Source organism: Hemitrygon akajei, chromosome 8 (assembly GCF_048418815.1).
Source record: "Hemitrygon akajei chromosome 8, sHemAka1.3, whole genome shotgun sequence".
Classification (NCBI taxonomy): domain Eukaryota; kingdom Metazoa; phylum Chordata; class Chondrichthyes; order Myliobatiformes; family Dasyatidae; genus Hemitrygon; species Hemitrygon akajei.
Genome location: NC_133131.1, coordinates 140,621,688 through 140,648,548, shown reverse-complemented (window position 1 = coordinate 140,648,548; position 26,861 = coordinate 140,621,688). Strand labels below are relative to the sequence as shown.

Genomic DNA, 26,861 nt, shown 5'->3' with positions numbered 1-26,861 from the left:
GGCGTAGGGTACGTGTTACCAATGGCGTAGATGTGATGCACAAGTATAAATCAGCCTTTAGGAGTCCTCATGCAAGACTCCCAGAAGGTTAATTTACAGGTTGAGTCTGTGGTAAAGAAGGCAAATGCAATGTTGGCATTTATTTCAAGGGGACTAGAATATAACTAGAATATAAAAACACAGAGATAGTGCTGAGGCTTTATAAGACACTAGTCAGGCCACACCTAGAGTATTGTCAACAGTTTTGGGCCCTTATCTCAGAAAGGATGTGATGTCATTGGAGAGAGTCCAGAGGAGGTTCACAAGGATGATTCCGTGAATGAAGGGGTTAACATATGAGAAGTGTTTGGCAGCTTTGGGCCTGTACTCACTGGAATTTAGAAGAACACGGGAGATCTCATTGAAACCTACTGAGTGTTGAAAAGACTGGATAGGGTGGATGTGGAGAGGATGTTTCCTCTGGTGGGGGTATCCTGAACTAGAGGGCACAGCCTCAAAATTGAGGGACGACCTTTTAGAACAGAAGTAAGGAGGAATTTTTTTTTCCAAAGAGTGGTGAATCCGGGGAATGTTCTGCCACAGACTGTGGTGGAGGCCAAGTCTGTGGGTATATTCAAAGTGGAAGTTGATAGATTCCTGATCGGTCGGAGCATCAAGAGATATGGTGAGAGGACAGGTGTATGGGGTTGAACAGGATCTGGGATCAGCCATGATGAAATGACGGAGTGGACTCGATGGGCTGAATGGCCTAATTCTGCTCCTATGCCTTATGGTCTTATGGCTATTATGTTGCGGTTGTATAAGAGGACCACAACCTTGTTGTAGGGCTTGGAGGCTTGCGTACCACAATGACCCAGAGAGCTATCTTGGCTGTAGTCAGGGCCTTGTGTTTTGTCTCTTGGTAGGGCCATCCATGTCAAACAAGTCAAAGGGTAGAGGCCAAGCTAAGAGTGATCCACTAGGCCTCAGGTTCAGGGGTTCAGCTCCGGGCTCGCAATCCTGACTGGTCAAATAATAATTGTTATGGAAACAGCAGTGATGAATACTTCTCTACAGACAGAGATGGAGGACCTTCATTGCTGTCCTAAATGCCAGTGGTGTAACGAGTAGTAGGTGATAGGGGCAGAATTAGGCTCTTTGGCCCATTGAATCTGCTCTGCCATTCAATCATGGCTGATTTATTTTCCCTCTCAAACCTATTCTTCTGCCTTCTCTCCAGGACCTTTGATGCTCTGACTAATCAAGAACCTATCAACCTTAGCATTAAGTATACCCATTATGTTGCCCGGACTAGAGAGTCTGAGTTGTAGGAGAAGGTTGGCCGGGCTAGGTCTATATTCACTGGAATTGAGGGGAAATAAGGGGCAATGTAATAGAAGTGTTTAAAATTTATGACAGTCATGGATTTGCTGGACGGTAACAGTTTTTTCCCAGGGTGGGGGAGTCCACACCTAGAGGGCATGGGCTTAGGATGAGAGAGGAAAGAGGGGCAACTTTTTCCTGCAGAGGGCAGTGAGTATATGAACTGAGCTGCCAGAGGAAGTGGTTGAGACAGACAAGAAACATTTGGATAGATACATGGAGGGGAAGGGCTTCGAAGGATTGGGCTGAATGCAGGGAATTTGGACTAGCTGGGTGGGCACCACGGTCAGCATGAACTGGTGGGGCCAAAGGTCCTGTACCCATGCTGCATTGCTCTATGACTCTCTATGAACGTGTCTGCTTAGCCCTAATAAAAATCACAGAATGGTTGGGAGTGGGCCTCGCACATTCTTTGTAAACTGATTGACCCTCTATGTCTCATATTCTTGTTAAAGTTTTTGACCCTCTCCCACATTCCACTTAAATTTATGGGGCCCCTGTCTCCTACACACTTCTTATATAGTGCAATACTGCTGAACTTATATTGTTAGAATAAATGTTAAAATTTCAAAAGTTCCAAGCAATTCTGATCTGTTTGAAGAGGAAGAGCAGAAGGCTATGAAACCGCTGGATTGTTGTCACATCAAGATGACACCATGGGACTCACCGTTCTCTCAGGAGGAATGGTCTTTACGCCATTCCCTAATGCATCCCAGCTGTATCTACTACAGAGTTGTTAAGACCATCTGTGAAGGGTGAGGGACGGAGGAAATTGACAACATTATGGGTTAAAACTCCGCATCAGGACTACCAGTGGAGAGCAGAGATGGCCAGTATAAAGTGGATGGGGGGGTGGTGAGACAGGGGTCAGGGGAAAAGTGGAAGGTGGCAGGCAGGTTGAGCATGGTGGGGTTGTCTGTGTGTGGGGGGGTAGGTGGATCAAGCTACCTAGCCCCTACCCACCTTTGGACTCAAAATATTGACAGTTCCTCACCCCCACAGATACTGCTCCGCTCGCTGCGTTTCTCCAGCAGACTGTTAGTTACTCCGAGTTCCAACTCTCTTATGTCTCCGACATACCCGTTGGTTTAACAAGTTGACGTTTGTCTGTATATACTGATGCTAGTGTTTATGTTTTGGGGTGTGTTGGTGAAAAAGAAGTGCAAATTGATACTCTCGAATATAAACACAGAACATCTTGATACCATAAAGTAGCTTGCATAAGATAAAATGATGTACATATGTGCCAGAGTTTGTGCGGTTAAATTCCTCCAGTGCCTCTGGGATACAGAAACAGTTCGAAATGGGATCCCGCTGACTGAAAGAATTTAAAGTTGTGGCATTACCATGATTACTTTTTCTCTTGTAAATTATGTGTACAACCATGCAGACACATACATCAAACTGGATTTCCAGAGCGAGTTAAAATGAACTTTCTCTGATCCAGCTGAGTGGCAAAATGCTGAGTCTCAATTTTTTTTTTTTGCTTTGCCTTCGCTTTTCCAAATAAGATTTTCCATGTGAACTCTGAGTGTATGGTAATCCACACAGGCTCCTCACGCCCTCCCCACAGCTGTTCATCATCATGTGGTTTGAGTCAGTGCTTACACTCTCTCTCCAGGATAAGGAGTCTTTTGTGTTTTCCCCCATAAAATTCAGAGGTGCACGAAACCAGTATTTCTTCACCAAATACACCCATTAAATTTTAAAACAATTGTCAACATTTTTATTAGTTTGAATAGTATCAATGGTATTTATCAGTCTGGGCCTATATTTCTAATGGAGTGAATTTAAACAGAAGATTATGTGGTGTTATTTAAGATGTCCAATACGTGCAGAAAAACTGGAACAAAGAGACATGGAACCAAGGCTATTTGGAAGCACTCTTTCAAACCACTGGAGTTATGGCACAGAAGGATGGCATTCAGCCATTCAGTCGATGCTGGCTTTAGATATACCCAAATTCTTTGCACTAACGGGGAGCCCAGGGCAATTGGAACTCTCAAGAATGAGACTGACTGATTAAGTCTCAGTAACAAATATGAAGCTAATATTGATAAATAACATTTAGACCAACCTGAGATTTAGCATTACTGGAAAGACACTAACATGGAGAGAGGCTTGACTGACTGGCAGGAGGCAGAGTGGGACATCTAGAACATCTAGACCAGGGGTTCCCTACATGGGGTCCATGGACGCCTTGCTTTATTGCATAAAAATGTTGGGGAGCTTATGGGGAGAAGGCAGGAGAATGGGGCTGACAGGGAAAATAAATCAGTCATGATCAAATGATGGTACAGACGTAATGGAACAAATAGCCTAATTTGCTCCTGTGATCATGGTCTTACAGTTTAGCAACACTATGAGCACTAATGAATTGGGGAGCTTCAGCAGCATTGAGCAGTTTCTGTTTGCTCCTGTTTTCCTGAGTACATCAGGAGGAATGGACCAGAGATTAATCCTCTCAGTTACAGTTTCATCAATGTATCAAGGCGGTACTCACAGAATCAGACTTGCACAATGCAGGAACAGTTGAGCGTGATATCCGCAAACGCAAACACGAGGAAATCTGCAGACGCTGGAAATTCAAGCAACACACACAAAATTCTGGCAGAATGCAGCAGGCCAGGCAGCACCTATAGGGAGAAGTACAGTCACCGTTTCGGGCCGAGACCCTTCATCAGGACAGACAACGGGGGTCTCGGCCCGAAATGTCAATTGTGCTTCTCCCTATAGATGCTGCCTGGTCTGCTGCGTTCCACTATTATTTTGTGAGAGTGATATCTATCTGCATTACTCCTATTTGTCTGCATTAGGACCACATTGCTTCACTCCCTTCCTATCCAACTCTTGTCCCAATGCCTCTTAAATATTTTAATTGTATTTACCTCTTCCCACTTCCTCTAGCAGCCCATCCCAGTTAACCATCACACACTGTGCGACAAACTAACTCTGCAGATCCTCTTTATATTTAAACAAAAGGTGCCGGACAAAGGCCAGCGTTATCATGAGGAACCCTCCCACCCTGCTCATGGACTGTTTGTTCCACTCCCATCAAGGAAAAGGCTGCAGAGCATCCACCAGACATAAAATCAATTACTGTCCCCAATCAGTCAGGCTGAATGACACCCCCACCCACAAACCCAGCCCACCACCAATGCTTTATCATTTCCTGTCAGAGTCATCTTTTGCACAGACCCTCCTATACTTAACGTAATAATCGTGTATGTAAATAAGCTATTTTATATATTTATATTTATTTATTTATTGTGTTCTGTATCTTGGTGCGTTTTTCTACGCTGCATCGGATCCAGATTACCATTTACTTCATTCCCTTTTACGCTTGTGTGCTGGAAATGACATTAAACAACTTGAATCTTGTGAGCATTTCTGGTCGCCATTCTATAGAAAAGATGAGGCTACGCTGGAGAGGATGCAGAAGAAATTCAAAGGGATGCTGCTGGGAGAGTTTCCTCTGGAGCAAAGTAGGCTGAAGGGTTATTATATGGAGGTTTATGAAATTGTGAGGCACATAGATAAGATGGATTTCCCAGGGCAGGCGAGTCTAAAACTGGAGGGAATAGATTTAATGTGAGAGGGGAAAGATTTAAAGGGGATCTGAGAGACAAGTTTTCGAAACAGAAGGAAGTGGGTTTTTGGAACAGACGACAAGTGGAAGATGAAATATAGGCACAGAATTAGATTAGTCCATCCATCAAGACTGTTCTGCATTCAATCATGGTGAATTTTTTTCTCAATTCATTTCTCCTGCCCTCTCACTACAACCTTCAACCCCCTTATCAATCAAGAACCTATTCATCGCTGCCTTATAAAAATACAGTAACCTCATCCTCCCACCTCTCTGTGGCAATGAGTTCCACAGATCCACTACTCGTGGCTGAAGAAATTCCTTCTCATTTCAGGTTTAGAGCAACATCCCTTTATTCTGAGCCCATGCCTTCAGATCCTAGACTGTCCAACTAATGGAAATATCCTGGACCTCCACTCTATCCAGTAACTTGCAGATGTAGGTACAATTAAGATATTTGGACAGGTACCTAGATAGGAAAGATCGAATGATATGGGACTAAAGGGATTGTTTGGGAGGACGTGTCTTCCAGCATGGGAGCTCAGCCAAATAGTCTGTCTCTGCTCTGTATGACTCCGATTCAAAGCAACACTATGAGCACTAATGAATTGGGGAGCTTCAGCAGCATTGAGCAGTTTCTGTTTGCTCCTGTTTTCCTGAGTACATCAGGAGGAATGGACCAGAGATTAATCCTCTCAGTTACAGTTTCATCAATGTATCAAGGCGGTACTCACAGAATCAGACTTGCACAATGCAGGAACAGTTGAGCGTGATATCCGCAAACGCAAACACGAGGAAATCTGCAGACGCTGGAAATTCAAGCAACACACACAAAATTCTGGCAGAATGCAGCAGGCCAGGCAGCACCTATAGGGAGAAGTACAGTCACCGTTTCGGGCCGAGACCCTTCATCAGGACAGACAACGGGGGTCTCGGCCCGAAATGTCAATTGTGCTTCTCCCTATAGATGCTGCCTGGTCTGCTGCGTTCCACTATTATTTTGTGAGAGTGATATCTATCTGCATTACTCCTATTTGTCTGCATTAGGACCACATTGCTTCACTCCCTTCCTATCCAACTCTTGTCCCAATGCCTCTTAAATATTTTAATTGTATTTACCTCTTCCCACTTCCTCTAGCAGCCCATCCCAGTTAACCATCACACACTGTGCGACAAACTAACTCTGCAGATCCTCTTTATATTTAAACAAAAGGTGCCGGACAAAGGCCAGCGTTATCATGAGGAACCCTCCCACCCTGCTCATGGACTGTTTGTTCCACTCCCATCAAGGAAAAGGCTGCAGAGCATCCACCAGACATAAAATCAATTACTGTCCCCAATCAGTCAGGCTGAATGACACCCCCACCCACAAACCCAGCCCACCACCAATGCTTTATCATTTCCTGTCAGAGTCATCTTTTGCACAGACCCTCCTATACTTAACGTAATAATCGTGTATGTAAATAAGCTATTTTATATATTTATATTTATTTATTTATTGTGTTCTGTATCTTGGTGCGTTTTTCTACGCTGCATCGGATCCAGATTACCATTTACTTCATTCCCTTTTACGCTTGTGTGCTGGAAATGACATTAAACAACTTGAATCTTGTGAGCATTTCTGGTCGCCATTCTATAGAAAAGATGAGGCTACGCTGGAGAGGATGCAGAAGAAATTCAAAGGGATGCTGCTGGGAGAGTTTCCTCTGGAGCAAAGTAGGCTGAAGGGTTATTATATGGAGGTTTATGAAATTGTGAGGCACATAGATAAGATGGATTTCCCAGGGCAGGCGAGTCTAAAACTGGAGGGAATAGATTTAATGTGAGAGGGGAAAGATTTAAAGGGGATCTGAGAGACAAGTTTTCGAAACAGAAGGAAGTGGGTTTTTGGAACAGACGACAAGTGGAAGATGAAATATAGGCACAGAATTAGATTAGTCCATCCATCAAGACTGTTCTGCATTCAATCATGGTGAATTTTTTTCTCAATTCATTTCTCCTGCCCTCTCACTACAACCTTCAACCCCCTTATCAATCAAGAACCTATTCATCGCTGCCTTATAAAAATACAGTAACCTCATCCTCCCACCTCTCTGTGGCAATGAGTTCCACAGATCCACTACTCGTGGCTGAAGAAATTCCTTCTCATTTCAGGTTTAGAGCAACATCCCTTTATTCTGAGCCCATGCCTTCAGATCCTAGACTGTCCAACTAATGGAAATATCCTGGACCTCCACTCTATCCAGTAACTTGCAGATGTAGGTACAATTAAGATATTTGGACAGGTACCTAGATAGGAAAGATCGAATGATATGGGACTAAAGGGATTGTTTGGGAGGACGTGTCTTCCAGCATGGGAGCTCAGCCAAATAGTCTGTCTCTGCTCTGTATGACTCCGATTCAAAGTATAATGGAGCTCATTTGTTTTGGAATCCGATGTCAGTAAGAAAACATAAATAATGAGTATTCTTGAATTAGATAAATGGTGAGTATTCCAATCTGAATAAACTTTTAGAAGTTCATCTAAAGACATACAAACTCACAGTCTGACCTCAGGCATCTAATCGCTCATATACAACCCTTGCATTTAAAGTACAAGGTTTCTGTTTCTGATTTGCCCAAGTGCTCTCTATCCTTTCCATGACATACTGTATTTATTTTTGACAAGACACTGCTGCTACAAAGAACAGCTGTGAACATTTCACATAGAACCGTGGGATGGCATTGACTGCAAATCATAAAGGCTGACTAATCCTAAATATTGTCTTTGTCAAGTCTGTTTCATGCCTATATCGCAAAAATATGTCTACATGATTTCTTCATTCAGACCGTTTTATTGTAGTGAAACATACTTGATATATATGACATTTGATAACTGTGGGAACCGAACTTTGAATCAATGGTGTGTGGATGCTAAATAGCTTTGTTGCTCCGGGACATATCCCTGAACTTATACTTGAGAAGGAAAATTAATCAAAAATTAATTTAAAGGCACAAAGTTTGTTTCTCTCTGTCTACCTGCAACTCTCTTATATACAGGTGGCAGGTTGGTGTGGCATTTAGTGTAATGCTGTTACAGTGCCAGTAACACAGGTTCAATTCTGCCACTGTCTGTAAGGGGGTTGTACGTTCTCACCGCCTTGGTTTCGTCCGATTGCTCCAGTTTCCTCCTACATTCTAAAGGTGGATGGGTTAGTAGATTAATTGGTCACATGGGTGTAATCGAGTGGTGTCGGCTCGTTGGGTAGGAAGGGCTGTTACGGCCCTGTACCACTGAATAAATAAAACCTGGAAAAGTTAGAAATGTTCAGCAGATCAGGATGCATTTCTGAAGACACTTTAAACTGAGAAGATCATTGGGGTCTCTCTTCCCACCATTACGGATATTTACACTACATGCTGCATCCGCAAAGGAAACAGCATTATGAAGGACCCCACGCACCCCTCATACAAACTCTTCTCCCTCCTGCCGTCTGGGAAAAGGCACCGAAGCATTCGGGCTCTCATGACCAGACTATGTAACAGTTTCTTCCCCCAAGCTATCAGACTCCTGAATACCCAGAGTCTGAACTGACCCCTTACTGCCCTATTGTCCTGTTTACTATTTATTGTAATGCCTGCACTGTTTTGTGCACTTTATGTAGTCCTGGGTAGTTTTTTTCTGTGTTGCTTTTTACGTAGTTCAGTCTAATTTTTGTACTGTGTCATGTAACACCATGGTCCTGAAAAAACATTGTCTCCTTTTTACTGTGTACTGTACCAGCAGTTATGGTCGAAATGACAATAAAAAGTGACTTGACTTGACTTGAATTGACCTGAAATTGATGAACACTCATTAGAACTGACCTGAAACTTTAGTTCTGTTTCTGTCCCTGCAGACGCTGCCTCACTTTTCCAGTATTTCCTTTTTTATTTCAGATTTCCACATCTGCAGCTTTTTTTTTGTTTTGTGGAACATCAGTTGCCCCCAAGTTAGAAGGTCTGAGCACATAATGCCATGTTAATCATGAAATCTCTAATGAGACCTGTTGCACTCTCAGTAAAAACAGGTCATCTCACTAATTGAAGAAGGGCATAGGAGGTCCCCTCACATCCTGGACGAAGTCATTAAAATAGATAATTAGGTCATTAAGTCATTACTGTTTATGGGATCCTGATGTGAACAAGATGGCTAGTTACACATTTCAAAAGTACGCAGATGGTTGTGAAATGTATTGGATAAATGTAATTTCTTTATCTTCTAATGCTAATATGGCTGACTATAATGGGTTGCTTTGCCGACTTTCATTAGAATTAAAGCAACATACACAAAATGCAAACACGAGGAAATCTACAGATGCTGGAAATTCAAACAACACACACAAAATGCTGGTGGAACACAGCAGGCCAGGCAGCATCCATAAGGAGAAGCACCGTTGACGTTTCGGGCCGAGACCCTCCGTCAGGACTAACTGAAAGGAAAGATAGTAAGAGATTTGAAAGTAGTGGGGGGAGGGGGAAATGCAAAATGATAGGAGAAGACCGGAGGGGGTGGGATGAAGCTAAGAGCTGGAAAGGTGATTGGCGAAAGTGATACAGAGCTGGTGAAGGGAAAGGATCATGGGACGGGAGGCCTAGGGAGAAAGAAAGGGGGAGGGTGGGAGCACAGAGGGAGATGGAGAACAGGCAGTGATGGGCAGAGAGAGAGAAAAAAAACAACTAAATATGTCAGGGATGGGGTAAGAAGGGGAGGAGGGGCATTAACGGAAGTTAGAGAAGTCAATGTTCATGCCATCAGGTTGGAGGCTACCCAGCTGGTATATAATATGGATCCAAACTCAGGTTGGAAGAACAACACCTTATATACCGGCTGGGTAGCCTCCAACCTGATGGAGGCTATACACAAAATGCTGAGTTTCTCCTTGTTCTTTGTTGGAGTTAATATTGGTTCAAGGTTATTGGAATACTGTGCTTTTTGTGTTGATGGTTCTATGGCAGGCTGTTTGCGTTCGTAGCTTTCTTTCTGGTGATATGAGATGCAAATTGACTCACTGCTATAAAAGCCTGGTGGCCTCAGGCATCCCACTGTGTTTGGTAATCTGGCAGCATGTTGCAAGGTGTTTCATTTTGTGATGGGAAAAGCAGATACAATGCAATGTCTAGAGCATGCAATCCTTATTGTACTTCATCATTACTGTTCTTTATCAATTTCAGATTGATGCGCAAGGTGTACTAATAGATCCGAATCTTAGTACTGAAGCTTGTGCCATCGTTTGTATTTCAACTCAAAAGACAAATCAAGATGCTTAACATGATAATCACACCTGAGTGCTTGCTTTTACAGTACCCACAGTGTTGCAGATTTATGGAATACTTGTCATGATCTTACATTCATGGTTTGACTCAAGCTCATGGTCATACTGTAAACCCTGAAATGTATCGCTTAAACCTTGCCTCCTTGAATCCATTTCTCAAAACCTACCTCTTCACATGAACCTCAGCTCACCTCTGCTGAGCCAGTGCCAATTGCCGTCTGGAATTTTTCCTTAGATGCAAGTTTGGAGAGTTCTTTATGTTAAAAGATAGTCCATAATGTCGGCTGATCTTGCTGATTGTCAGTTGATTTTATTTATCCATGCTTATAGTGACATTATCTTATGTCCTCCAGAGCACAGCATTGTCAGTGAAGGTCTTGGGCGTCTCCTTTTTTTCCCTCTATGCATTATCAAACTTGCTTCTTTTAATCGATAGAAGAAGGGAAGGCTGAGATTTGAACTTGCAACTCCAAGCTTGAACAACCAGGTGGCTCAGCCATTGCAACACACACAAAATGCTGGTGGAACGCAGCAGGCCAGGCAGCGTCTATAGGGAGAAGCACTGTCGACGTTTCGGGCTGAGACCCTTCGTCAGGCTCAGCCATTGAATGAACAGAGGAAAATGTATGCTTTCAAACAAAAAAAAACAGGAAGAAATTGGATAACATACGACAAAAGAGGTATTTAAAAGAAGTTTCATGCATATATTTTATTTAGGGATAACCTAGAATAATATACATCAGTGAAGATACATTGTAGCCTGTGAATTAGTATTTACACTGAGCTGATAAATAGAAGTTAATCTCAGATTTTGGGGGAAAACAAGCAAATTCCCTCTTGCTTTCCTCCACAGATCTTGGCTTCTATACAAATACATACCTTGGTTTAAAAAATAAAATAACTGCTTTTATTTTCAAAAAAATAATGGAAAAGCTTCTAAGATATGTGACACTTGTGAGTTTGTCTGAGACACTTGTATGCATCTTCTACTCAACACAAACACTGCAGTTTAGTTTCTTTAGGCCACTTGTCTACTAATATCAACATCATCTCCATGAAGCATTCATAAGAAGACCTAATCCTTGCTATGGAAATAGTATCACCGGAAGCAATGACAATAATCCAGCTCCTCTTTCAGACCCATGCCACGGATAACGTGTAGCTGAATTTCATTTGAGGAGAGAAGAGGAATATTCTATGAAACATACATTTCCGGTTTCGCTCCTACATTGTATTTGGCATTCTGTATAACAATCTGAAGTTTTGCACAAGCTAGTATTTCAATCCCAGTATTGTCACTTGGATCCTAGCAAAGTATAGAGATGATTATATTTGTCCATTCCAATTATAGTAAACAAAATCTGTGGCACAATTGCATATTTTATCTCTTTATAGTTTAAGTGCGCCTGTACAGCATTTTTTGCTATATAAGATAGGGTTGATTTACCTCCAGATTATCAGTGTGGTGGTGTGAGGTGCAATTTGAGATGATAAATTGAGAGCATTAACACGCTCTCAGTTAACGAGAATATATACTCATATATAAAGTTTAAAGTGTGTTCGATTAAGTGCAACACTTCCTAAAGTGGATTAGCACCAGCACGGCGAAACTATAATCTGTGAATACACTGGCCTTTGATGAACAGGAAACTGGTCCATTAATTTCACTTTATAAGTTTTTCTAGTAAATAAATAATTATCTAGATCCATCTATAGGTTCACTCCTGGATTCCTGTGAAAGTGACTTCCCTGAAATGGAATCTGGGACCTGAGACAACCAATCAGAGTACAAGGAATCTATATCAACTTTTATTTTGGAAGTCTTTTTGTCATTGGATATAATTCAACTACTATTGACCATCACTTCATATGCTTCCAATATACATACTATATACAAAGATATGCATTAAACTATACAATTTCTCTCTATATATTAAGTCACCTGTAAGCCTACTTGCCTTGCTGTCAATTTTGATTAACTTTAGAGTGCCTGTGAGCCATATGCTCAGAAAGAAAAGCTGACCTCAGACTGGCATGACATTTAAAGATTAAACGTATAACATAAATTGTTTCTTTCAGAAGTGTTATTTCTTTAAATGTCAGAAAAATAACAAATATGTTGTCTAGAGGAAGCAGGCATCTGCATTAGAATTAATTGCGTTTTGTGATTGGTAGAAGCTTAGATTACTGTAAGGTTGATCCTATGGAAATGTTAAGAGGACTTTGTGCCCTTTCGTTACAGATAACTGACTGATAAATATCCAATATCAAGATTTTATATACGTATACTTGGTGGCACTCTGTCAGAATGTAAACACTATTTATTTGTGCTTTTCCATTAAAAAAAACAGGATTACAAGATCTGGTTCATTGGCATGATCTAGGGACAAGGCAATTCCCTTTGCACTCACTCCCCGGCAGCTTTTATAAAATCCGCTCTGGTAAGTAAATTACGTGCAAACACAGGGATCATTGGCTGAATTTTATGTCGACATTATAGAATTTAACATTACTTTTGTTCTTTCTTAGGATGTGACCTTTGCAAGAAAGGCCGGCATTCATTGGCAGTTTCTCACTATGCTGAGGGTGAGGGGAGGCTGATGAATCTGTAGCTTAAAAAGAAAAGGCTCCATAGCTCATAGTTCTTGTCGGTATGGAGAGGGTCCCCTACCGAGCCCTCTACCACATCATTTCCGTGAATAGGAAAGAAAACTCAGTATGACATCAAATACTCACATTGCTTAACACTCAATGGCCTGTGTCTTTTGATTCTTCCCAATAATCAAAATACAAGATATTTAATAATCCTGTTGTTAGTTCTAATCTAATAATACTGTATACATTAAAATAAATATACACATTTTATATAAAGCAAAATCTTTGAGGCCATTTCTTCATTAATGTATAGTAATTCAGAAAGGCACTAGCAAGACCTTCACGTATTATATTCACCTTACGTTTAAAGCCAATATAGCCCAATGAATGTTAAAAGTGCTATAGAATTGCAAGGTGGTGTTGTCAAGTGATTTTATAGCATTTCTCAGCTACATTAAGATCAGCAATCTTCAAGATTGGATTGAATGATCTGAGTAATACCACATTCTGTATTGCTCATTATTTCCTGCAATGAAAAGGCTGGATATCCAATCTCAGCTGTGTAATGATGATGGATGACAGCGGTTGATGTGAGATTCGCACCGAATCATCCATCACTGTAAAGTTTACTGTTGAGATCAGCACCGAACAATTGGTGCTTACAAAACTTTGGGTGCACCAATTGTAAAGTTCCCAGTAGGCAGACAATCACTGCAGGTCAGAAATATTTAAATTAACATTGAGCAGGAGTATATACTTTACAAAATGTAAATGAGCACATCATTTCTGTTATGCTAGTTAATTTCCTGATTAATGACCGGTATTAATTTGCGTGCCTAAAACTCTAATGCAAATTCTGCAAGATAAGTACTGACCTTCAGTTAGAGTGAAGATCATGGAGAATACGGGATGAAGGTATGTCCTTCGGCCAGCTCGTCCACACCGACCTTCTGAACTAGTTAATAGGCAATGATCAGTGTCTACCTATGCCCATGAGTTCCAGTGTGAATTGCATATTGGAGAATGAAAAACGGGTGAGAGCTGGACATTTGAATTTCCGGTGAGTGGAAATCGGGAGTCTCATAGGACTGGCAGTGAAGACAGGAGATTGGAGTGAGACTGGGGGAGGGTGTTCCATCTACTTGTCATTTCCCAACTGCAGACAGAACAGTGCTATTGAAGAATGCTATGTGAACAGCTTTGCCAAGTGTTGCTGCAGGAAGTGACTGATCTTTAATGCCCTGTACGAATGAATTCAAACTGTAATTGCTCACCATGTGCTGTATTCCTTTGTCTCTAACTCAGCTGTAACTTTGCGCCAACTGTTTCATTTCTAACTGCCATTCATGAGTTTCCATTACTGGGACACTGTGTCCTCCCTCATTCCCACCATCCAAGAGCGATCCCAGGCACAGTGGAGTGCAGGGTTAGAACTTGTCCCCACTAGTGGGACCATGGAATCCAGTAATAACTGCGGCTAGTGCAACATATCTAGCTTTGGAAAATAAATGATGAACAAATGAACTCTGTTATCCAAAGAAGATCAGATAGCAGACCTAACATTGCTGAATGCTTTCTGAATTATAGATCCCAAATCCCTGTAACTTTCATACACACTCTCCTTTCACCTGTATACTGCCTGCAGCTGTCCAGGCATGTACTTGAAGTCTAATCTTCTAATGCTCTGCAGAAACTTGGATCTGTCTTAAACACATTAATAACAAGTCCATTCTTAACTAGACCAATATTACAAATCCAGGTTCAGAGTTCCAGTAGATGGAAAGGTTCATTTCTTTCAAATAATCAGAAAAAACTAAATGCAGATTCGTGCACGTTCAAATGCCTCTACCAGAGAGAAAGCAAATCCAACACAATACTTTGAGTGTAATATTGCTGAGTTTTGATATAAAGTCCAGTTCGTGGAACCTCAAAGTAGAAGACTGGATTTTTTTAAAAAACTTGTGCTCTTCAGGTAATTGGTGGGAAGCTTCTTCCTTCGTTTCAGGTGTCCAGTGTTAGCATTTCCAGATCAGGCATCACACATTTGGGAGCCTTCATTCTGCCTCAACCACAACTTCAGTAGATCACCTCTTACTGAACCAACGTGGCCTCTCGTCACCTCCTGCATCCGCCTGCTGGACTCAGAGCAGGTGGGTCATGTGCCAAGTTATCGGTGGATTTATACTGTGTGTCTATGTGCTGGGTTGTGATATTGAAGAGAAAGTTTACAGTCAATTTCTTCCTGGCAGTGACACAGCATTTTATCAATGTATTTGTTAATATAAACATAGTTGTGGAAGGTGTTCCAGATGTTTGCAATTGATGAAAGGCAGACTTGTGAACGACAGTGTAAAATCCACAATGTTGTCCTGACAGCTCCTTGCTCTTGTGCGCTCCTTTTTCACACGGTCTCGACCTTGCTGGGATCATATGCATCTGGAAAACAGGAAGCAAGTGAGACTTAAGAAAACTGCACAAGCATCTGCTTCACACAAAATTCTTACAGCTGCAGATCTGCTAACAACTCGGCATGTGTAACCTAATGTGCTAAAGCATTTTGAAAAGCAGGATGGGCAGTTGCATAAATGCAAAATGGCATTAAGTGGCACAGTGGCGCATCAGGTAGCCCTGTGATCGAGGTTCGATCCTGACCTGTAGTGGCTGTACAGAACTTGCTCCTTCTACCCAAGCCTGCATATTACACTTCCTTAAACAACTTAAGGATCAGTAAGCAGCATCAGTCATTTGAACTTTCTCTTACTGGTTTATAGAGTCAAAGAGATGTACAGCTCAGAAATCACTCGCCATTCCTTTTAGCACATCAACAGCAAAGCTACTTTCTTGCATTAGATCCATATCCTTCTTCACCTTGCCTATGAAGTGTCTGTTTGAATGCTTCCTAAATACTATGGTATTTGGATTTCAACGGTGTTTTGCAGATATCAACTCTCAATGCAAAAATAAACTATCACTAAGATCTCATTTAAATTTCCTACCTCTCATTTTGAAACTATGCCCTCTTCTTTTTAGTATCCCTACTATGAGCAAAATATTTTGACTACCTGCTCTTTCTATGTCTCTTTTAGTCTGTGTACTGTATATATTCATTGGTCACTTTATTGCATACTTCGTGTACCTAATAAAGTGGCCACTGAGTGTTTATTTGTGCTCTTCTGCTGTTCTGGGCTTATTAACCCTGGAGGCTACGGGTTAAATCAATAGAAAGACACTCAGTGGCCATGACCATCTGCCATGTTATATCCAACTATCTTGCCAGAGCTTCAGACAATCTTCCTCATCATCTTCAAGTCCATCCACCTTCATGTTGTCTGCAAACTTACTAATCATTCCTCCTACATTCACATCCAAGTCATTGATATATAATCACAAACAGCAATGCCCACTGTCCTCTACCTCCCATCAACAAGCCAATTTTAGATCCAATTAACCAATTTGCCTTTGACCCCACATAAGTCAACCTTTCAGACCAACCTACCAAGGGGGATCTTGTCTAAATTCCAGATTGACACCATCTATTTCTTACCCTCATGAATCTTCTTGTTAACCTTCTCAAAAAAACTCAATCAACTTAGTGAGACAGGATTTCCCCCTCACAAATCCATGCTCACCATCCGTAATCAGTCACTGTCTTTCCAAATGTACATAAATCCTGTTCCTTAGAATTTTCTCCAATGATTTCCCCACCACCAATGAAAGTCTACCGTTACCAGGCTTATTCCTTCTCTTAAATAAGTACACAAAAGAACGTTAGTCCTCTAGTACTTCACCAGCGGCCAACAAAGATGCAAAAATCTGTCAGAGCTCCCGTAAGCTCCTCCATTGTCTACCATAGCACTCTGGGATAGATCTCATCTGGTCTTTCCAAAGGTTACCTGGTTTTCTCCCACACCCCAAGGGATGAAAAACAAATTGGGTAATTACCCCCCAGAAGGGTGATAATAGATTCCGGGTGGAGTTGATGGATAAGTGAGTGAGAAACGGTCACTGGAACATAAGAGTGGGAAAGATTTGGTGACCTTGTCTGAGAGTTGAATGGGCTTGATAGGCAAATGGCCTCCGTTTGTGAAAGAATATATGGTAAGATATGAGATCAGCATTTTTTAGACAGGATCAGTGCTCGAACCCTCTGTCTGTGTTGCCTGTCTCTGTTTCGGTCAGTGCGTGTAATGGACTGAACTTGCTCCAGTTGTAGCATTCATGCTCCGACACGCTGGAGACCTCCTGGACATGCACCAGAGCTCAGTTTAATAACATGCACTGCTTTGGGTGAGCGACCTCGCTGCGCAAAACAATCACGAGTGAAGATGCATCCTGGTAATACTTTGGGGCCTGTGGTGATAAGGTGGGTGACTTCAGCTTAGAAATCAAACAGCTGTTTTGCTCGGGGAAACTTCCTTTGCCCTTGTGTACCAAGGGAAAGCCAAGAATTGAAATAAAAACATAAGGAAAATAACTTTGTAACTGTTTTGAACTAATGAGATACAGGTTTGCGATTTTGGCATGCGTCTTGCATGATTGGGCCCAATGAGATCATTTGGATAGCTTAAAATCATGGATCTAATCAGTATTATTTGTAATTACACACATATTGAGGATAAAATACTCTGCTAAGGCATGCTTTAAGATGGCTGTGTTATGAAAACTGTCTAATATAGCTCAAGAAACTTACTAATGAATCAGTTTCCAGTTTCTATCAATGACTGGTGTGTTGTTATGATTAAAACCAGGGTCGGGGTAATACCAGGACATTCAAGGGATGGGAAGAAAACACCAGGACAAGTCTGGAGAATGACTGGCTTCTCTTTAGTGCCTTTCAAAACCTCAAGGTGGAGTGCGCTCTCTGTGGATTCCCAAAAGATCCATTGGCAGAGCATGTGGACTAATATACAAGAGAGAAGAAGCTCAAAGTGAATTAAGTCATCTTTAGTCTGTGACTTGTCTCGGACTGCCACCCAGGATCTTAGTGTGAATGCTGCTACACCTCACTGACATGACATAATCCTTAAAGTTCAAATTTAATTATCACTCAATCATACATGTAAATGCAGCCAAACAAAATGGCATTCCCTTGGAGCACACAAACCAATGGCTCAAAGAAACTGTTGCTCTTTATAATCAACATCCTGGTATAGACGCTCTAACGCAGAGGAAAACAGGAGGCGGCAGAGGGTTGTAAACTCAGCCAGCTCCGTTATGGGCACAAACCTCCCCACCATCAAGGACATGTTCAAGAGGCATTGCCTGAAGAAAACAGCATCTATCACTACGGATCTCACCACCCACAACATGTTCCCTTCTCGTTACTACCATCAGGGAGAAGGCAGAGAAGCCTGAAGGTCCACACTCAATGATTCAGGAACAGCTTCTTCCCCTCTGCCAGTGGATTTCTGAACAGCTCATGAATCCACAAACACTGCCTAATTATTCCTTTTTTCTTGCACTGTTTATTTATTTGATCTTATTTATTTACACATAGCATGGTAACAAGCCATTCTGATTCATTATTATAATAGTCAGTATTAGATCATCTGTAACAATCTTGTCTGCTTCATCCACATCAGAAGGTATATTGAAAAGTTCAGATGCTTTGTATGTTGAGTGGCTTGGTCTTCAATGCCAGGCAAATAGAAAATTGTGTGTCCATTGCCTCCATGTTTGCCCAATTGTTGTGCATTGAGTTTGTCTGTGATCTTTTCCTGCTGGGCTAGCTTTGTCCCCAGGTACCCCAACATTGGCTGGTAGACGATAATACATCATCATCAACACCTCAGGGGTGTGTGCTTAGCCCACAGCTCTACTCTCTACTGTGGCGAGGCATAGCTCAAATGCCATCTATAAATTTGCTGATGATCCAACCACTGTTGTAGAATCCCAAATGGAGATGAGAGGGCGTACAGGAGCGTGATATACCAGCTGGTTGAGTGGTGTCACATAAAAACCTTGCTCTCAATTTCACTAAGACCAAAGAGCTGATTGTGGACTTCAGAGAGGGTTGGAGGAGGGATGACAAACCCATCCTCACAGAGGGATCAGAAGTGGAGAGACTGAGCAAGTTCAAGTTCCTGAGTGTCAAGATCTCTGAGGATCTAAACTAGTCTAAACATATCAATGCAATTTTTAAAAAAGGCAAGACAGTGGCTATATTTCATTTGGAGTTTGAGGGAATTTGGTTTGTCACCCAAGAAACTTAAAGACCTCTACAAATGTACTGTGACGAGTTGTCAGACAGGCTGCATCACTGTCTGGTATGGGGGAGGGGCTGTGGATGGGCTACTGCCCAGGATTGAAAGCTACAGAATTAGTCAGCTCCATCTTGGATACTAGCCTCTGTAGTATCCAAGGCATCTTCAAGGAGTGGTGTCTCAGAAAGGACCCCCATCACCCAGGACATGTCCTCTTCTCTTTGTTACCATCAGGTAGGAGGTACAGAAGCCTGAAGGCACACACTCAGTGATTCAGGAACAGCTTCTCCCCCTCTGCCATCCAATTCCTAAATGGACATTGAACCCTTGAACGTTACCTCACTTTGTTATTTCTGCTTTGCACTATTTTTAAGTTAACTATTTAATACATATATCTATACTTACTGTAATTGATTTACTTATTTTTCTCCTATATCATTTTTCTGCTGCCCGTACGTTAACAAATTTCATGACATTTGCCAGTGATATTAAACCTGATTTTGATTATGATCTCTGGTGCATTGTTCCAGTGTTATCTGGCAGACAATGAACCTGGAACCTAGGGAGATCTAGCTAATTGGATACATATTGACTTGACAGTAGGAAGCAGAGGGTAGAAGGCTGGGTTTCAGACTGGAGACCCATGACTCATGTGTGCTTCAGGGGTCGGCGTTAGGCCCATTGTTATTTGTTATCTATTATCAATGGCTTGGATGAGAATGTACAGGGTGGGCAAGTTTGCATATGACACTAAAATAGGTGAAACAGTGGGCAGTGAAGAAGGTTAGCAAAAATTACAGGAGATTCTTGATTTGCTGGTTAAGTGGGAAGTTAAATTGGATAAGTGCAAGGTTTTGCAATTTGGGAAGACAAATCACAGTTGAACAGTTACTGTCAATGGTAAGCCCTGAGTAGTGTTGTAAAACTGGAGGACAGAGTACATGGTTCCTTGCAAATAGTGTCACAGAGAGAGAAGGGGTGGTGAAGAAATGTTTTGGGCACCTGAGGGGCAACGTTTTCACCCAGAGGGTGTTTAGTACAGTGTATGGAATGAGCTGCCAGAGGAGGCAGCTGAGACAGGTATATTAACAACATTTAAAAGGTACTTGGACTGGTACCTGGATAGGAAAGGTTTAGAAGGAAATGCAAGCAGACAGGACAAATGAAGAAGGGAATCTTGTTAGCATGGATGAATTGGGCTAAAGGGCCCATTTCGATGTTGTATGACTCCATTCATTTGCACCTTCAAATCTGGGGTCCACTACAGAGAATCTTCATCCACCAGCACTAGTTTTCCTGCTTGATTCACGATGTCACAAGTATAGCGACAGTTCTTTTATTTACGGGATGTGGGCGTCACAGCTAAGCCAGTATTTATATACATCCCTACTTGCCCTCGAGAAGGTGGTGATGAACTGCCTTCTTGAACAGAGTAGTGTGGCTTTTGGGGAGAAGAGGGATAGGTAGAGGGAGAAGAGTTAAAGATTTGGAGAATAAAGATTAGTTTTACTTGTCACATGCACATTGAAACACAGTGAAATGTTTAATTTGTGTCAATGATCAATACAGTCTGGGACTGCAAGTGTCACCATGCTTCCAGCACCAACATGGCATGCCAACTTCTTACTAACTGGTACGTCTTTTGGAATGTCATAGGAAACCGGCACAACCAGAAAATACTCACATGGTGATGGGAAGAATGTACAAACTCCTCAGAGAGGGTGGCGGGAATTGAACCCTTGACACTGGTACTATAAAGTGTTACGCTAACTGGTATGCCATCTACATTGAGGGTAATGCTCAGGTCGGGGTGGAATATCAGTTCAGCAGGTGAGATCACAGAACGCAGGAACAAGCCCTTTGGTTCACAATGTTGGGCTGAACTAATCATGATAATCACATCTAATTGCTTCTCAAACAAGAGAGAATCCGCAGATGCTGGAAGTCCAAGCAACACACATGAAACACTGGAGGAACTCAGCAGGCCAAGCAGTATCAATGGAAAACAGTAGACAGTCGACATTTCAGGCTTTTCCATAGATGCTGTCTGGCCTGCTGAGTTCCTCCAGCTTTTTGTGTGTGTTGCTCTAATCCCTTCTGTGTGCACAAGGCCCAGATCCCTCCATTCTCTGCATATTCATGTACCTAACTGAGAAACTTTTAAATGCCTCTGTAATATCTGCCTCCATCATTACTACTAGCAATGCATACCAGCAACCCAACACTCCACGTAAAGAAATCCTGCCTTACGTCTCCTTTGAACTTTGCCCTGCTCACTCTAAATGCATGACCTCTAGTGGTAGACATTTTGACTCTGGGGATAACTGTACTCGCCATCTATCAATGCCTCTCACAAGTTTATAAACTTCTATAAAGACCAGTGGCAGGGAAAAGCAATGAGTTCTTTACAGAGCATCAGGAGCTGATTGGGAAATGGGGAGGCCACCATGGAGCACGGGGGTCATGAGCCTGGAAAAAGGCAGGGTAGCAAGGAATAAACACCGCTGTTTCCTCTATCCCAACATGAATCTCATATGCATGAGCAACTGTTTCCTGGGAGGATAATGCCCTTTGTCTTTGACAATCTAGGTCATAGGAAGGATGTTAGACAGGAAGCCATGAGTACTTACTATCGTTAAATTGTTGTGGCATATCTGAGTGGGAAAAAAGTTTGTGACTGAAGGTTTCATCCAAAAGATGCCACCTTCATCACTTCAGCACCTTTAACCATCGGCCTCATATTACAGAAAATTATTCTATATTGTACGACAGAAATGCTAGACTGGAGATTCCGTCCAGGATATACTGGTTGAACGTGGCTCTGTGGAGACACCAGGCACTGCTGCCCTACACAGTGGGGTCGTAGAACAGATTAATAGAATCTACTAGCCTCTGGCATTCAGATTCAGGTTTATTTATCACATGCACATCAAAACATACAGGGAAATGCTTCGCTTGTGTTAACAACCAACACAGCTTTGGAGATGAACTGGGACTACATGCTGGAAAGAGGACCAGAAATTGAATTGCAAACATTTTGGGAGTAAGTTCTTCATCTGAAATAAATCATGATTTGATCATTTGCATTGCGATTAAGGTTTCGTCTATTTGCAGTATGCTTTGTTCCTCCAGTGTAAGGAAAAGCTCTCATTTCCCAGCCTGTTTTAATGTAATTGTTGTTATTGACTCATATTCAGAAGGATATGAGTCATCAGTCTATTTGTTTTATTTAATATTAAATGGGCGTGCATGCAATCTGTTTGAGAACCAGTCTGATTATTATTTCTAACTATGAGTGGGGAGACTGTTGCTAAACACACAGATGTCACTGAGAAGGTCTCACAGAATCCCATCCCAAGCCCACCATGAGTCATTGCCTCAAGGTTAGGACGAGGGTCGCATTGCGGAATGTGGAATTGAGTACAATGTGATGTTGAGAGAAACGACATCCTTTGGAAGTTCACTGCTTTGCTCTTTGTGTGCCACATCAGTGCTGCCCGCAGAAGTCCCGCTTGCAGCTTCCCTGTGATTTGGTTTCCAAAGCTGTGGTAACTCCATAATCAGCTGCCCTCTACTGGATACACACGGAATGACACCACGTTCTGTTGTAGGATAACAAATATTGCAAGCTTGAGTTCCCACGTCACATATTATGAAGAAGCTAAACAAAAATTTAAGGCAGCTAGCAGCAACTTCAGGAAGTTTTAAAAGGAACAGAAGTTGAAATGGCAAGCACTGGAATATCTGGGCTCCTGCCCTTTAGAGATAAGAGATAGAGTAAAAATGTCCTGTCTATCACAAACTCTTCACCTTAGGCTCCATTACAGAGTTATACAGCACAGAAATGGGCCCTTCAGCCCACTAGCCTAACACCAACCAACAAACACCCATCTGACATTTCTCCTGTATTCCCGTTCACTATCCCTCCCACAAATTCTCCTAATACCCATCCACACTGGGAAAACATAGAGCATCCAATTAATCTCCCAACCAATGAGGATTTGATGAATGCTTAGTCATGCGCATGCTATGTTTCATGCCAAATAAAGTGAAATTACCATCAATGTCACCGGCTGAACTTTGAGGCACAAACTTTGAACCTAAAGTACCTTACGGCACATAACAAGCTGTTATTCCAAAATAATGAATGTTGAAACATCAGGCACAGCACTCTGAAGCTGAGCTGGTGTACAGGGATTCCACTTGACATCCTGGCACAGAAATATTCAATGTTCTCTAGAAAGTGCAAATGTTCTCTGGAAAGGTGTTGGGTCAAAAACTATAAAGGTATTTAAAATGTTACATGAAATGGACACTTTAGTGGATCAACTGGCACAAGCAATTTTTAAAAACCTACACAGCTTGCTACATTACGTAGCAAAGCACTTGTTGAATATCCAAAATCCAGCATGGTGTCCACGTAGTTTTGTGGATATCACACTACAAATTAAAGCAATCGTTTTGATGAGAGAGTCTACAGTGCACAACTCATAAATTAAAACTTCTGCCAAAATAAACAGTGTCATTAGATTTCTTTAGTGGGTCATTGGATTGTTTGGCAAACAGAATGCTCGGATAGATTATCTGTTGAACTCTAGGTAAATATCAATTAGGTCGTATTGGGAAAGATGAGTACACAAAGCAAGACTGGCCTCAAAGTGGCCGCTTTGTTGGTGCTACAAAGCCAGCGCTGACGTAGAAGTCGTGGTTGCGCTCTTAAGGAAAACGTGTGTTTGGCAAAATTAGAATTTCCACAAAATAATAGAAAGAACTGCATGCAAAATGTACTTGGGGGAGCTCTTTAATAAAAATCAGCCTTTCACAGGCTTTTAAGAAATATCTGTCTAGCAATAGAAGCTCCCACTTTTTCCTGGCACTGTGTGATTCAGTTTCCCTCTTCTGGAACAGATTACATTGGAGATCATTTCTGGGTGGAAGTGCACCAGACACAAAACTGGTCTGAGTACTTCAGTGCTGTATTATTGATAGTGAGCCTGATGGTTCCCCCATGTTGGGCACATGTCACCTGACATAATTATTCAGATAAAGTAAGCTTTCCATTTGTACCAACTTCATTGGAGCAGAAAACTGTGCACTATGTCTCACAGCCTGGTATGAAAACGTCAATGCCCAGGAGTGGAGAAGTCTGCAGAAATTGATGGATACAGCCCAGTCTGTCATAGGAAAAGCCCTCCCCAGCATTGATCACATTGACAAGGAGCCCTGCCACAAGAAAGCAGCACCCATCATCAAGGGCCCTACCATCCAGGCCATGATCTCTTCTCTCTACTACCATTGGGAAGGAGGTACAGAAACCTTAGGTCACACACCACCAGGTTCAGGAACAGTTATTACTATACAGACATCAGGCTCCTGAACTGGTGTGGATAACTTCACTTACCACAATTCTGAACTGATCCCACAACCTACAGATTCTCTTTCAAGGACTCCAAAACTCAATGTCACACATCAGGGGACTTATTAATAACTTAGTGCTGCATTCTACCTGGTTGCATCACCGTCTGATATGGAGGAGCCACTGCACAGGGTCGGAAAAAGCTGCAGATGGTTGCAAACTCAACCAGCTACATCATCGGTTCTAGCTTCCCTCGCACCAAGGACACCTTCAATAGGTGATGCCTGAAAGGTAGCATCCATCACTGAGAATAGATGTTGACAATAAATTTACTTTGACTTTGATGATCCTCATGCAACAGCTCAGTAGAACTGGGGACACATCACATTACACGCTTTCCCAGATTTTAAAAAAAAGAGACACATTGCTGATGTCGGGAAACTGGCGGGTACCTTCAGAGATGTTTGAAGAATCTTCAGACATCTTCCTGAGTATAGAGACAGTTGACAGATTGCATACTTCTTTTACTTTGAACTATTGCAATGCCCATTCCACGCGAGCATCGGTGGCAACACTGCTGGCTGCAAACCATAACTGCAGGCATTGGTATGCCGAGACTGATGATGTGTTGGAATGGGGACAGTAGAGCAGGAGGTAAAGTAGAGTCCACCAGCAAAGATACGACTCCAACAGACCCCTAGCTAGGTATCTCTGATGGATAACCTACTCACAGATTTAGGTTTTCCAAGGATCTCATCACTGAGACAAGGAAATTCTGCGGAGAGACCGTTTCCATCTTCTGTCTGGACTATCCCTGGGCGAGGTCAAAGTCAGATTGAGTCTCAATATCTGTGCTACAGGACACACACAGATGACCGCTGCAAAACTTTAGCCATGACAAGGCTGGCAAATACAAGAGGGGAGCTATTAGCACTGGCAAGTTTGAACTGGGGTTAGTTAGCATGACTTTGTGTGCAAGAAATCATAGCTCTCAAATCTGTTCAGAGATCTTTGAAGAGGTAATCAAGAGGATTAATAAGGCAGGGCAGTGAACATTATCCAGATGGACACTGCCCTGCCTCACTAATAAGGTCCTACAAGGAGAGTCGGTCTGTAAAATTAGATTGTATGGGACCCAGGGAGAGCTAGCTAAGTGGATACAAAATCACCTTGATGGTAGGAAGGGTGTTTTGCTGACTGGAGAGTAATATGCCACTGTGATCAGTTTGAGCTTTTTTGTTCACCAGTTACATACTGCTTATGATGAGAATGTAAAGATGGTGCTGACGAGTCACATTGACGGTTTACAGGCAGCAAACAAGACCACTAACTGTTCTATTTATTACACTTTTTCTGGACTTCAATCACTACAATCCACAGCATGCAATTTACCTTTGGGAGTTGTGCTTTTGAAAACTCTGCACGACTTGGCATTTTTTTGTGGTGTTCCTGTAGGATCCAGCATCTGCACCATCAGGAATGCAAGTACTGCAGCACTGGTCAGGGCTGGTGTGGATTGGAGACCCGATTGAACGTGCAGGGCCTGAGCCCGAGAGCAGAAAATGGGAAATGGTATTTAATTCAACAAAACAAAAGAGCTGCTCATTGACTTCAGGGAGTGGGGCAGTGCACGTGTTTCTGATCACATCAATCACGTTGAAGTTGAGAGCTACAAGTTCCTATCACCGACAGCCTATCCTAGTCCAACCACATAGATACCACAGTCAAGACAGCTCACCAATGCACCAACTTTCTCAGGAGGCTAAAGAAATTTAGTATGTCCTGATTGACCCTTACCAATTTTTAAGTGATACACCTTAGAAAGCTTTCTATCTGGATGTATAATGGCTCAGTATGGCAACTGCTCTACGGAACGGTTTCCTTGAGGGTAAATCTTGCCTGATAAACTTGTTGGAATACTATGAGGAAGTAACAGGCAAGATAAATAAAGAAGAGTCTGTAGATGTTGTGTACTTGAATTTTCAGAAGACCTTTGAAACGGTGCCGCATGTGAGACTGCTATACAAGATAAGAGCCCATGGTATCACAGAAAAGATACTTGCATGAATAGAAGGTTGGCTAGCTAGCAGGAGACAAAGTGTGGGAATAAAGAGGGTCTATTCTGGCTGACCGTGCCGACTAGGTGTGTTCTGCAGGGACTGGTGGTGGGACAGTGTCTTTTTATGTTGTATGTCAATGAGATGGATAATGGAAGTTTGGCTGTAGAAGATAACGACTAGTGATGAAGGGATGTTATTCTGACTGGAGGTGTTCCACTGGAAGCAGTGTTAGGACTGACTGAGAAGTGTATAAATATTTTGGACAGAAATGTGTGTGAGCCATGTAGTAACTTTGCAAATGACACAAAAATGGTGTGATTAGTGAGGAAGGTTGTCAAAGGATACAGAAGGATATGGATCAGTTAAAAGTATGGGCAAAGAAATGGCAGGTGTTATTTAATC

General features: G+C 42.1%; 1 protein-coding gene across 9 annotated transcripts in view; it reads right to left on the bottom strand.

Moving 5' to 3' along the window:
- Positions 1 to 26,861, bottom strand: part of jcada (junctional cadherin 5 associated a) — a 322,416-nt gene that overhangs the window by 108,141 nt on the left and 187,414 nt on the right. For 7 of the 9 annotated variants that reach the window (XM_073054753.1, XM_073054752.1, XM_073054758.1 and 4 more), the window contains one exon: positions 10,929 to 15,276. In XM_073054753.1, coding sequence (XP_072910854.1) covers positions 15,242 to 15,276 — 35 coding nt within the window. In that variant the 3' untranslated portion in view covers positions 10,929 to 15,241. Of the gene's footprint in view, positions 1 to 10,928; positions 15,277 to 26,861 lie in introns of those variants that run through there. The other 2 variants (XR_012100038.1, XR_012100039.1) reach the window with 1 other exon arrangement.